Source organism: Prinia subflava, chromosome 18 (assembly GCF_021018805.1).
Source record: "Prinia subflava isolate CZ2003 ecotype Zambia chromosome 18, Cam_Psub_1.2, whole genome shotgun sequence".
NCBI lineage: Eukaryota > Metazoa > Chordata > Aves > Passeriformes > Cisticolidae > Prinia > Prinia subflava.
The window spans coordinates 10449685-10463481 of record NC_086264.1 but is presented as its reverse complement, the minus strand read 5'-3'; the positions used below and the strand labels follow the sequence as shown (position 1 = coordinate 10463481).

General features: G+C 41.5%; 1 protein-coding gene across 1 annotated transcript in view; it reads left to right on the top strand.

Moving 5' to 3' along the window:
• Positions 1–12091, top strand: part of RNF150 (ring finger protein 150) — an 88367-nt gene extending 76276 nt beyond the window's left edge. Inside the window, exon 7 of the mRNA XM_063414946.1 lies at positions 11212–12091. Coding sequence (XP_063271016.1) covers positions 11212–11330 — 119 coding nt within the window. The 3' untranslated portion in view covers positions 11331–12091. The remainder of the gene's footprint in view (positions 1–11211) is intronic.
• The last annotated feature ends 1706 nt before the right edge of the window (positions 12092–13797 follow it).

The following is a 13797-nucleotide window of genomic DNA, read 5'->3' as shown; positions in this document are numbered from 1 at the left end:
ATATTCCACAAGGCAGAAAGAATTACACGTGTTTGCAGTAATTAATTCCTTCTGTCTCTTTTTTTCCCCTAAATTAATCCTTCGGTTTTTGCTTGATTGTGACTGAAAGATGCAAGAGCACTTCCCTTGTAAAAGCTTAAAATTTACTATAAAGTGGTACTGAGCTTCTAAAAGCCCTTTTTCCAGACTAGATAGAAAATACACCAATAATTTAATGTTTTGTTTTCTAAAGTCTCCTGGGGTCCAACTTGTGCTGGAACTGCCTGGGTACCCCCTGGACATGACCACTTCTCAGTGAGAGGAGTGGAAAGTGAAGAAAACTGAATAAAAAAGGAATGGCAAAAGGGGTTAAAACCAAACTTAATGTTACAGAGTTTTGACTCTAACTTTACAGTGGCATACCCAAGGGAAATAATGAACAGTGCAAAGGCATTTATGTGTTTTGAAGTTCCATGATTGGTTTCCAGGTGGTTAGAGTGGTTTTGTTACTCTTATTTTCCTAGGGAGGTATGGTTATATAGGGTAAAAACTCTTTCTTCTGCCTCTCAGAGGAGTGTGAATGTCCAGAACACAAAAGGAGAAGGAGCAGGACTATATATTAATTTAAAAATTGAGACAGAGACAAAGGATTTTCATGCAGAGAAACAGTGGTTTTAAATTGTTCTGTTTCAATTTGAGTTTCACATGAAGAGTGTTGGGGAGGTCTTGGTGCTAGTGATGGTGGCCAAGTGACTTAATAAACATATTTTCTAGTGAAATTCCAGCTGCAATTTGTTGAAACTTAAATTGACCTTTCCCATCCACTGCTCTAAGAAGAAGCTTGGAAAATGGATGTCCTGGGTTTGGCCTTTCTCATGTTCTCATGAGCATTTCAGCAAACATCCCTGATAAAAGCTGGGCTTTGGAGGGAATTTGCTGATGCCAGAAGTTGTTCAGTTGAAACTGCACTGTGACTGGAGGTTTATTTGAAAGGAAATGCTAAATGGCCCTAGATTTATAAAATCTAAAAGCAGTTTCTGCTGATGTCCCTGCAGGATTTCTTCCCAGCCAGACCCAAGGCTCCAAGGGTGTTTTGCAAGTGAGAAATTATCCTCAGGGGCCCTTTAGCTTAATAATTTCAGCTTTAGTGACCTCTGGGTGAGATTGGGTTCCCTCTTCAGTGTTATTTCACCTTGCTGTCCTGGTTGCTCCTCTCTGGGTTCTGTCACAATTTTTTGTCACATTGAGCAAAAGAAACTCACTTTTTTGTCATGTTACTTGTGTGAACCATGAGCAGGGAAGCAAAAGGAGGTAGGGAAATGAGGAGGGAACACGTGTGTTCTCTTGCTTTAGCCTGGAGAGACAAAACTCTTGGTTTCAGACCTCAGGTCAAGAAAAACTGTGCTATGTTCTTTTTAATACGGGCTCATTTTGGACAGAAGGGGAGGCAGGCAGGAAGGAGACACAGGATCAGGAGGAGACTCACATTAAATTAATTTGAACTCCTTAAATCGAAATTGTCAATTTGGTTTCAGTTGTTGTAAAGGCTGATTTAATTTTTCTTCTTCTTTACATAAAGCTATTTTCATAAATTTTTTTCAGACAATATTGAGTGTAGCAGGCCAGGCCTGGCACATCAGATTTATTTATAATGGGAAAAAAAAAGTTGAGCTATTGCAGGATTGTCAAAGGAATGTTCCAGTTAAAAGGAGATTGGCATCAACTGATTTAAATTTTCCAAAATTAACAAGATAAACAGCTGACCTCTTCCTTTATGAGAGCTTTTCTTGATTGTTCTGTACTCAAGTGTTCTCTGTGAGTGCTTTAAATGTGCATTAATGTACTCAGACAAGCTTGTTAGAATTTTATCTGGTGCAATAGCCCTACTAGACACAAGTAACATTTTGGACATCTCTGTTCCAAACAAACAGTGGTTCTGTACCTCCTCATATTTTAATCCTCATTTCAGGTGCTAGTGATGGGGTTTAAATGTGCTCATTTTTCTTTCCTGTGGAGTGCTTTTGATGAGGTAAAAAAATAGTGCTTAATCCTCTAACTAAACCATGAAAGCAACCTAAAGAAGATGCAGAGGACATTAAAAAGGTTTACTTTTCCACAAAGAAAGGTTTTACTGTAATCTCTGAGTCTGGGTTTTTTTATTGTTTCTAAACTAATGAAAAGAGACATGTTTCTCATAAAAGCAACTCTACATGGAGCAATTAGATCGGGCAGTTTTGCTTAAATTTTCAGGAAGTCCTTGTGGAGATGTTCCTGATGGAAACTCTGGGCTGTTTCAGCCTGCAGAAATGTACTTTATTTTCCTGCTAGTACTGTGCCCCAGTTGTGAGGTTTGCAGATCCTACCAGCCAACAATGCCCTAAAGCCAGCAGCAGCCTGAGAACGTGCACCCTCTGCAAAAGGCTGACCCAAAGACCTTCCCAGTACACAGACTGTGCAGACAGGGAGAGGTTACAAATTTTTACCCATAAACATTCACATTTTGCTGTTGGGGGCCTTGATCAGATTTTCTTCGCAGTCAGAGGACTGGCCACAGCTGTAGATACATGACTGATAGTGAAGCTGGTGAGTAGGCTGCAGGGAAGATCAGATCTGGGATAAAGCTGTTCAAAAGCTGCATAATTACCCTGGAATATAAAATGTGTTGCAAGGTTTGATAGGCTTGTGATGTTTAAGAGGAAGGAGAGTTAGCAGCTGAACTCAGCTGTCACTGTAGGATGTTGGAAAAAAAAATCTCAGTGGTTTGGTGTAGCATGAAGGGCTCTTTTGAAAAGCAGCTCTTGGGGCTTTTAGCTGCCACCCATCTGCAGTTCTGCACTGGCACAGAGATGAAGGCAGGGGATGGGAAGCTGGGGCAGTGAATGATGCTAATTGCTGCCAAATTGAAAGGGTTTGTGTCGTGCACAATTGTGGAGAGCAGGCTCAGCTACCCAGGACATCCCTTCCCGAGCAGCTCCCACTCTGAGTACAGAGTAATGCTCCTGTGTTAAAGTTTCTGAACACTGAAGCTGTTTCAAAGCCTGGTTTCTGCACTTGTCCTCCCTTTTTCCTGCTGTTGTTCTAAAACATCACCACGTAAGGCTCCAGAGAAGAAAAATCTGAGAATAGTGAAGTATTTGAGGTTAATTAGTTTAAATGAGACGTTTTTGAAAGCTCCAGAAGTCTCTAGTACCTCATCTTAAGTGTTGTCAGTGGTCAGTAAAGGTCAGAGCTGTCCTTTTTGTGAGGGTGGATCAGATAAGTACTCACTAAGAGTGTATCTGAACAGGGGGCACTAGAAATTAGGTGTACACTGTTTTTGATTAGGATTAAAACTTCCTTCTGTAAGGATTCTGTGAAATGAGATATTAAAGAAAGCTTCCTTGCAGAATTTTTAATTAGGGACTTCAGGAAGTGTATGGATACTATAAGAAGCCCATAGGGAGGAGATTTTAACTGGTAGAATACTTTGAAAGCATCTACACTTTATTTTTTTAAACTAATTTTTTAAAAACTATTTTTTAAACTTTCAGGCTTGCTGGAAGCAGAGCACACTGCTGACACAGGTTTTTAAAATGTAGATAAGAAAGCTCAGTCACAGTAGCAGTCCCCAGGATAGCCCATGGAAACTGAGATACACAGAATTAAATCGTGATATTATACTGCCTGGATGTAAAAGTATCTTTATTCTGCCAGCCTGCCAATAGGCTGTGTGTTGTACAACACACATCTGGCTCTGCTTTTGTCTCCCACCTGCTGTCCCTTCAGAGTTTGGAGGTGTTTGCTCACTGCTCAAAGGGTGTTTGTCTCTCCTGGGACAATCCTTGCAAGGTCCCTTACACACTCTGAACATGACACAGCACGTATCTTTTGTAATTTTATCACTTCATGCTCATTGTTCTGCAGTAACACCAAGGAGCTCTGGTTATTCAGCAGCTGCTAAGAAAACCAAGTAAATAATCCCCAAACACAGCACTTGATGTTTTACATGTTCAACAGCACGGTTACTGCAGGGACAGCTTGCAGGTGTAATACCAAAGGCAGCTGAGGTACTTGAAAATCAAAACTATCATGTACTTGCAGCCCTGTGCTTCAGTGGTTTTTTAATCTTTTCCCTTCTTACGGGAGATTTCATTTTCTGTTTTTCAGTCAAGGATATTAATAATTTTGCATGTTCTAAATAATAATATTTGTACCACTGGGTGCATTGAGTGAAAAACCTCCACATTTACTTATGAAACTTCCTGTGGGATCAGAAGGACGTGGTGTCCTGAGCAGAGGTGCACGTGGTGCAGTGTGTGGGCACTGAGGATGGTAAAGGAGGGTGTGCAGCGGCATCCCACTGCCCCTCTCTCCTTCTAGGCAGTGAGAAAGGAAAAGCACCTTTGCAAAGGTTTAACAGGCTGGATGCCGTGTTGTGAAGGAAGTAGAGTGGTCCTTGTCTGTTGGTGAAACAAGATGAGAGTGTGAGACTGAGGTATGGGGTCAGAGATGGAATCAAACACTTTGCAGTGAATAAAATGCAATAGGTGGCATCCCTGCCTGTGGCATGGGGTCGGAGCTGATCTTTAAGATGATCCAACCCAAGCCTCTCTGTGATTCTATGAAGAGCAGATGTGCAGATAAACTGTGAAGGACCTTCAGTGTGGGGATGAGCTGATCCAACACAAAGTCCAAGAGACAGTACAATGACTCCATTGCCTGTTCTGCTAATCTTTGAATCTTTGTGACCAAATTCTGGCTGAGTTTCCAGTGGGAAAGACTAGTCATGTAAAAAGAAAATGATGCTGCAGTATCTAGGCCACAGAAGGAGTTTCCCTGCTGGTCCCAGGGCAGGAACATGATGAGCATGACCCATAAAAGTAAGAACAAAGAGGAAATTATACTGAAAGCAAAAATACTGGATTTTCTTGTGCCATCCGTGGCAGAAGCATGTTTGCTGTATCACAGAAGGTTGGCAGCTCCCCACTAAGACAGCTGATCAAAAGTTCCCAAAATGTCAACCAGTCTCTCACAGAGAGAAGACTGATCTCCAAAGTGTTGACTACTAAAATAACGTTAATATGTGCTGTGAATTTCAAAGGCTGAGTGTTCTAATTCCTGGGTAGAATCCCAAGGATTTAATATGTGCTCATTAAAGATAGATATACATATATGTACCATGGGAAAAAAGAAGTTTTCCTTTTCCAGCCAGTTGGACACAGCTGCTTCCGTGCAATAACATCTGGTATGTGTTCCACCCTTTTTTTGCTCAGCTTTCTGCAAATGTGTTTGCTGTCTGCTCCCTGTGTTATATATCCTTATTTGGACAGATTTTTTTTTCCTTTTGGAGAAAGCATTTGGGTGCTGATACTCTCTGCACTCTCTCTGAAAATGAGTTTATTGGTCTTGCCAAAGCACAAAATGTCTTCTCAGGTAACTGGTGTTAAAGTTTATTGCTTAAGTACAACATGCTCCAAATTTAGGCTTCAGAAAATTAATTATATTACTAATAAATTCTCCAAGCTTGGCTTGAGATCCTGGGGTGTATCAGATGATGATGATGATGTTCATACTGCAGGATGTTTAAAGACAAGGGAGCCATGTGTTTGGCTGTTTTTCATTAAGAGATGTTGTATATTCTCCCAAACCACGTGTTCTAGAAAAAGATTAAGGGAAGAAATTTTGTTGCCGTTTTATTCAGTAGTAAGGAAAAAAAAACAGGTTTCCTTTGGGAGAGCCTCCAGTGTTTTAGGTCATTTCCAGACCCATCTATCACATCTCTTAACCACTTAGGGGTTTGGTGCAGGTAAAGATATTTTTGAAGTGTCCTCTTGAATTAATCTTGCCAGGTCATGGCATGTGGTTCTCTCTCTCCCTGTGTCTGGGTATTCTTTGCAAAATGTTTCAGACATCATCTGCTTTCCCTCCTGGAAGAAGCTTTGTTGCCATTAGTGCATTCACAGAGCTCTGGCTTGTTATTTACAAAAGAGGCTCTAACCTTTCCTTCCAAAAGCCATTACCACACTCAAGTACTTGTTCCCCTTGCTGCTCAGATAAATCTCCCTCTGGTTCTAGGGAACAGCAATAAAATATTTCCCCAGTGCTCTGGCTCAGTTGTAGCCAGCCAAACTTCTTCATCTGTTTTATTAGCCTCTGTGTACAGAGGGACTGCATTAGTTACAAGGGATTTTATAACCCTTTCTCCTCAAACATATCCCCACTGCTTCTCTTGCATTAGAGATTTTATAGGCTTTTTTTAACGTGTATTTTATTTTATGTTATGTTAGTGCAGTTATGGTCCTCTTCTAAAGTGTTACCATTCTCAAGATTATATGGAAGGAAACTGAGACTTGTAAAATGATCCAAGGAGAAGTATGAGATTATTAACTTGAGAATAATTTTAACAATCAGTAATATTTTTAAAAGAAGGGGTCTTAGTGATAAATTTAATTGGTATTATTGTGAAAGGAGTTGCCATTTGAGGTAATAACTTCCTAAGATGTTCTTCCTCTTGGACTATGAACAACAAAGCGATGCAATGGAAAAGCCACAGTAGGAAGTAACAAACTGCAATGGTAAAGTGCATTCTTAGGCAGACAAAGAAACACAGAGGACTCTGGTCTCTCTCGTAAATCAAATGTGATGAATTGTGTCCTGGTTGTTCTTACACTGGAAACAAAATCTGAATAGAGCACTGCTTGCATTGACTTTCTTCTGTGGCTTCAAGCTGAGAAGAATGAGTTTTCATAAAGATCCCATATCCATGCCTCCAGTGACTCTGGATATATTTTCTGATCAGGTCCTCAAAGCTCTAGGAGAGGGTGACATTTCTGGTTTCTTGTGAAGCAAAATCCTTCTGGACACACCTGAATGTTTTCTTAGAAGAAATGAGCCCTAGACTGGAGTAAGGTTCATGGTAATGCACACAGATACTTGTCTACATCTGGGAGCATAACTAACACCGAGGATTTCATGTTTTTGTTTAAATCTGTCTTCTGCAGACTGAAGAGTTCTGAAATAAGGTGTATTTCACCACAGTGAGGATGGGAAAGGAGCAGTCGTGCTTCTCTGCTTATTCTCAAATGGTTGTAATAGCAGAGAGCTACCCAAAGGCCCAGAGAAGGAAAAAAGTGCCATCTTAGACAAACCTTATCTATATTTAATGCCAAGAAGCTTTTGTTGTTAACATTTTAGCGTGGTCTCATTTTTCTGCTGATTTCCTGGATGCAAATTGCTTATTGACATTTGAGCTCAGTTATGGGCTTCTACAGCTCGATGAGCTGGGGGAAATCTCAGCCTCTGAGGAAGCCAGAGCAATTTTAGGCAAGCCCCATGGCACTGTCGGTGTCCTGGGGACATCAGAGGAGAGTGTGGGGTGTGGCCAGCACAGTTTTGAGCAGGAGTGAGCCCTGCTCAAAGTCCAGCAGGGTTTCATCAGCTGCTCCATCACCCTGGAGTGGGACACTGCAGTGGATCTCAGCTGGTGCCCGTGCCTGTGTGCTTGGCAGAGGAACGGGGTTGTAAATGCACTTTTCACTCGCTGATCAATGCTGAGCTCTCTCCCAAGGCTCTTGTAAGCAGTATCGAATTCTCAGAAACCCATTGTCTGACCTCTTTCTTTTGGAATATTTATTAGTGTACAACAGCTACAGACTTACACCAATGGTTACGAATGGCAGCAGCAGTAGTTAACTATTACTAGTGTGCAATCTTATGTTGTCAAAACACCAGAGTAATTAGCTGTTTTCATCCTTGATTGCAGTAATATTCAAATGTAAGCATCACTTGATGCACTTTTCAAGAGGTAAGGGCTGAACCACCTTTGTGTAGGTCACTTACAAATCTACATGGTGATATCTTCCCATGCTAGTGTAACTGATTTAAATAATATTGGCTACAGAAGGAGTTTGGTGGATTTCACCTCTCAGAAGAATGTGTGTCAGGAAATACAAGTGAGTGGAAAAGTCTGTCTGGACAGGCAGCATGCTGTGGTGTATTATGTTTCACTGACATGAGAGGAATGTGGCAGGGAGGTCTACAGTTCCCTGCTGTAGGCACTAACGCTGGCTGGAGAGCAGCTTGGGATGTGCTTTTTGCTTCATTAAGCAAAAGGCTTTCTGCCCGTGGCAAGAAGTGCTGTAAAACACAGTGCAAGTATGAGAGTGTGTGTGGTTAGACAGGGTTGCCAAGTATCCAACATCACAAGTCAGATATTCCAACAAAAAATCTGTCTAGAAAATAGAGATTTAATTTTTAAAACACTTCGTTTCCTTTTTGCCTGTTAAGCTTCATTTATTTTTAAGTGAAAGCTGAGATCTTCACTGAAAGTTGAGATCCTCGTCTGACTTCAAGGCTTTAAGAAAAACAGCAAATTACAAAAAGCTTGCAAAGGGGTCCTAAAGGTTGTTAACAGTGAGTCAGGCATCTTGTGCAGAAGCTGTGTGATTGTCTAAGCTTTGTCATTGTAAATAGGATCTGAAAGGCAGGGATGCAAAACGCAGGCTAAGCTCCTGGCACTCGCAGTGGAGTTGAGGTTTGCTTACCTTTAACAAATAACAGTAACTCTGCTGGCTTGTGTTATTGAGCAGCCAGCCAAAAAAAACCCAACCAAACAAACCAGCACAGTCTGGCAAGCCTGGGATGTGTGGGGGAGCCAGGGGAGGCAGTTTTAGACCTTGCAGCCAGAGTTACCTACAGATCATGTCTGGTGTAACTTGTGCAGCCTCCAGAGTTTCATCCTCTGTGTGTGGGGTCAGCAGCAGGATCCTGTTTGCAGGAGCCAGCAGGTAATGGGAGGGATGCATTAATTTCCTTATATTGCCTGCAGCTTCCAAAGAATGTCAGTGCTTCCCTGAAAGGGAAGGTATAAGAACAGTGATGTGCAGGTTCTCCTCACTCTGCCAAAGCTGCAGCTTTAGCATTTTGAACTGCTGCACTGGTGGCAAGCAAGGAGGGTGGAGAGCTTCTGTTCTAGGCACTATCACAGTGCTGGAAAAGCAATGCCAGAGCACAGACAGGGCGTTTGCAGGATCGTTCCTTGTTCCTGCCGACCTGCACTTCAGTTCCAGAGAAGACAAACTACAGAGCCCACACTTTGCAAAGACTGAGCTCCAAGAATTTGAATAACTGTATAGGATTTGTAAAGTAAAACTCGAGTTTGCTGGTTTGGAGAGGGTGTGCTGCTGTACCTCCATCAGATATTAGGCAGGTGAGCTGCAAATCCAGTCCTGTTCTATCTGCCTGTCTTGAACTCAGTTGAGATTTTATTCTGTTGTGCAACCCTGGAAGAAACAATTGTTGAAATAACATTTCAGCATTATTAAACACTGCTTTTTGCGTGCTCTGACATTTGGTGTTGGCAGCTCTGCCTGCCTGTTCAGCACGCATCTGGCTGTCACTGCTCAGCCAGTCCTTTTCTTCTGCACAGCTAGTTCAGATGGAAACCACCTTGGCTCTCAAGGGTGCTCCAAGTGGCTGTTCAGCATGGCTGAGCCTCAGGAGCTCTGTCTTGCAAATATAAACTTGCTCTTAAGCATAATTTTCATTGTTTTTAAGAATCCTATTAATTATAGAGGAATGATAAATAATCCAGTGGTCTGAAACCACATTATTCTGACTCAGGGAGCTGTTACCACTAAAGATGATGCTTTAGGTGTTGGAGTATATGAGATGCTCTCATGTACTCCAGGGTCTCACCTGAAGGTTCAATGTCATTGAAGACCACTGCAGGATTTATCATTCAGCTTGTAAATACTTCCTCCACCTCCAGTGGAAGCATTTATAGTCAGAAGCAATGTTGAAATGTTTGCTAATGTCATACTGAAAGGGCAAAAAAAGATAGAGATGTAAAGATGTTGTGTGCATTAATTATTTATCTTGCAATCAAGAATGTATAAAAGTAATCCATGGTGAAAAGTGGGAAGAATTGTAAAGGAAAACACTGAGTCTTTCAGTTTGAATAATGCAGACCCCATTCAAGCTTTCTCTGCAGAACATGAGGTCTAATCCCAGCACAAGTAAACATGTGGGGGTTTTTCCTATAAAAGATTTAAAAATCCTGCTGCTCTTGAGAGGTGACTAATTGTGCTCACTTAGATTCAAGTGAATAATTAAACCGTGAGGAGTTATTATTTTCCTGGCTCCTCTGTTGTGTTTCTTACTTATTCTTAGATATTCAACTTTTAGACATTTTAGCATCAATCAGGCTCTGCTTTTATTGTCTAAAAACCAAAATATGTAAAGGAAAAACTGCCACAGATTTAAAGACATTGTATTGTTACAGTGTAAATACCGTCTTTGTAATTAAACCACTTGAAAATATAAACCATCAAATATTTCTCCCAGGGCCTCAGCCACCTATGAGGGTTTTGTGCCTTTGAAAATTTCCCTAGTGTGCTTTGCTTCCCTGATTGTTCATGGAAGAAAATTAGCTTTTAGTCCTTTAAAATCTGTTGGCTTTATTTGCTGCTAAATATACACATGTTAAATGCTGTGGGATCAAAACAAAAACAAGTTGCTCTTCCTATGGTGTGATTTGCCATTTGGCAGAAGTCAACAATACAACTCTTAGTGTATTTGGGGTCTTGGTGCATTAAGGTAGATCCCTTTGGCCTGGATCAAGAACCTGCAAGGTATCTTCAAATCAGAGGAAAGAGTGAATTTAAAGAGACTAGAAAAGGGTGAGAGAAGCCACTTGAGAAGGCAGGTAGCCTGGTCCAAAGTCCTGGTTTGTTTTGTCCCGGTCCAGTGCCCATGTTTGTATATTAGACTAGTGCCCTCTTAAAAATGTCCTCTGAGACTGTCACTTTGAGGGTTTGGGCAGCTTTTTTTCCTGTTAGGAATGTTTTCCTGATGACTGAGTTGCTGTACCAGGTGCCTGGGCTCTGTCAGTAACTTGCTGTCTTTGTGGGGAGAGGAGGATGTGCCAGGTTAAGGAAGTGAAAGGGGATGGGGAGGGCAGTTCTCAGGTGGTGGGAGGAAGTTTGTGAAGGACCTGGATGAAAAGCCCTGGGAGGATTAAGAGAAGAAAATGTTACCTATCCAGGTTCCTTTTCATCATGTTTTTCACTATGAATGGCTTGAAGTTTGGGATATTTTTGGAGTATTTTAGACAGATATTGAATAAGAGCAAAGTTTGTCATCTAATCACAATCTCATTGGTGGAGAGACCTCTGGTTTCCATCTACAGAACACAAAATTAGTCCTATGTTAACAGAAAGACGTGACCTTTTGCTGTCTTTTCTACCCTCACAGATGAACAGGAGCCAGCAGTGAGCAGTGATTCAGATATTTCACTGATCATGGCAATGGAGGTCGGACTGTCCGACGTGGAGCTTTCCACCGACCAGGACTGCGAAGAGGTGAAATCTTGAAAAACAGAGACCCACCACGAAACTCCAGGGGAGGGTCACAGGTAGGGACCGAGCCAGCTTTGTAGGATTTGGACCAGTCATGCACACGCCTCCAGAGCACTGTCACTCCTGCACACTCCATCCTGGGACGGTCATGAAAAGCAATAGCAGCTGCTGTGTCTGCCTGGATGCGGTTTCATCGTCTGCACACCTTCGTTCGCTTCTCACGGGAGATGGACGCTGCCACTTCACCCACGTGCTTGAGAGCCAGAATGGAACTCTCCAGGGGCTCGTAAACATGCAACTGAAATGACAGCTTGAGTGTTTTCTACACTTGTTCAATCCAAGTTTCGTTGGGTTTATTTTTTGAAAAGGCGTTTGTTTATTTTATTTGTTTGTTTGTTTATAGTTCGTTATGGATGGACACTCTGTTTTTATTGACTGACCCCAGCTTTTTCAAGAGCTCAGTCCAGAAATCTGAATTCCCGTTCACTGGGCACTTCATGATCTGGCCAGGATTTATCATTGCCTTGTTGTTTCTGCATGAATTACGTGTGGCTGGCTTCAGAAGGATGATGCACCAGCACCCTGCGTTAATGTAACACCGGCTTTCATTAAGTGGAAGGCTTGGAAATGGTATATCCTGAAGGCTTTAATTGTAAGGGAGCTCTGAATTAGCAGAATTTGGGTTAAAATGACATTAGTTTGTCTTTTACTTAGAGCTCTGTTCTAGACAAGTACTGTACAGTGTGAAGGAAAGAAAGAAAAGCTTAAAAGCCTCACTCCGTCCATGTAGTCCTGTCTGTATTTTCTGCTCTTCATGGGTGTCAGTACATTAGTGTCCTTCCTTCAAGTGACAATTCAGTAGCTGGAAAAAAGACCTAGCATAACATCATTTCTTTTCTTAATTTTACAGACCAAAACCAGATCAGTGAGCTAAAGGAGCATCTGAGAGGTTTCAGGAGGCTGCTTATTAACAGTTCTGCATTAAGTGAGTGACAGTATTCTTACAGAGGGTCTGGAGATGCTGCTATCAGTGTCAGAAATTGCTAAGGGAGCAAGAGGCAGCCATTTGAAATGTTTAATTCCTGGTTTGCTTTGGGTGTTTTCCCTTAGTGTGTTTCATTTCTTCAGTTTTGACAGCAGTTTTTGTCTGCTTGTATCTAACAAGAGTTCAGGTTGGGAAGGGAATTTGGGGAGGGAATTTGAAACTAAAAGAACTAACATACATCAAAACACCTACATAATAATGGCCTGAAATAATAATTTCTTTCATTCTGAGCTCTTCTTTCCAGGTAAGAGCTCACTGTTAATTGTTCAGTGCATGATTTGGTTTTTCAGTCAAAATACTCAACTGTGAAGAAGCTTACTGTTACACAAGAGTACACAGTTTGTGTTGAGAGTCAGATGATTTGAATCACATTACTGCCTCCTGAGTCAGTCCACAGAATCAACAATTCATCTTACACTGAGGTTTCATGCAGAGGTCAAACATTTTGACTTGGCTGTGTCATGGCAGCATCTCAAAATGCAACTCTGGGGCTCACTGCATTTAATCTCCTGATGGATTTACTTGTTAAATGTGAAAACCAGCTTCCAGCCAAAATTTGTGTTTGTCGGATTTTATACAGGAACAAATGCGTTTAGAACTATCCCTAAAATTTTGGCTGACTTGCTTCTTTAGTACAGAAAGAAGGAAAAATATTCTCTATGCTCTTCTCCATTTAGAACTAATTAAACATTTAGTTTCATTTTGGTTTATGTTCTTAGTCCCTAAATTGCAGCATAATCTTGAGATAAAGATTTTCAACTGAAGCAGGGCAGATTTAGATTAGAGATTAGAAATAAATTATTACTGTGAGGATGCTGAGGCACTCAGCTGTGGATGTCCCATCCCTGGAAGTGTTCAGGGCCAGCCTGGATGGAGCTTTGAGCAGCCTGGGATAGGGAAATATCTCCCTGGCCGTGGCAGAGGGTGTGGAACGAGGTGATCTTTAATGTCCCTTCCAGCCCAAGCCATTATGTGATTCTATAAAATGACCCATAAATGTGCTGTTACCTCTTTAGAAGCCGTTGGAAGGAAAATCTTTTTTCAATTAAAGGGATGGAGGCAGCTGGAAATCTTGGTTATAAAGGAAATTACAGACTGTTCCAGAGGGTACACTATGTCAGTCTTGACAATATTTGTGGTTCTGTAATCTTGTTTTCCGTATTCTTTTATGTCTTCTCTATTCCTTGCTGCTGTGGGAAAGGCCTGACACATCAACGTTGATATTGACCCCCACACACAAGAGTTTGCACAAGGTACTGCATCAGCTCCACTTCAGCTCTGTCAATAATGCTGAGATGGGATTTAAGTGGTGCTTACATCAAATTTTGACCCAGGAATGAAATTCATTTCAAACGACTGCAGGGGGAGAGGTGAGGCTGGTCATACACAGTAAGGGCTCCTTATAGAAAGTCAAAACTCTGGTACAATTTCTTCTCC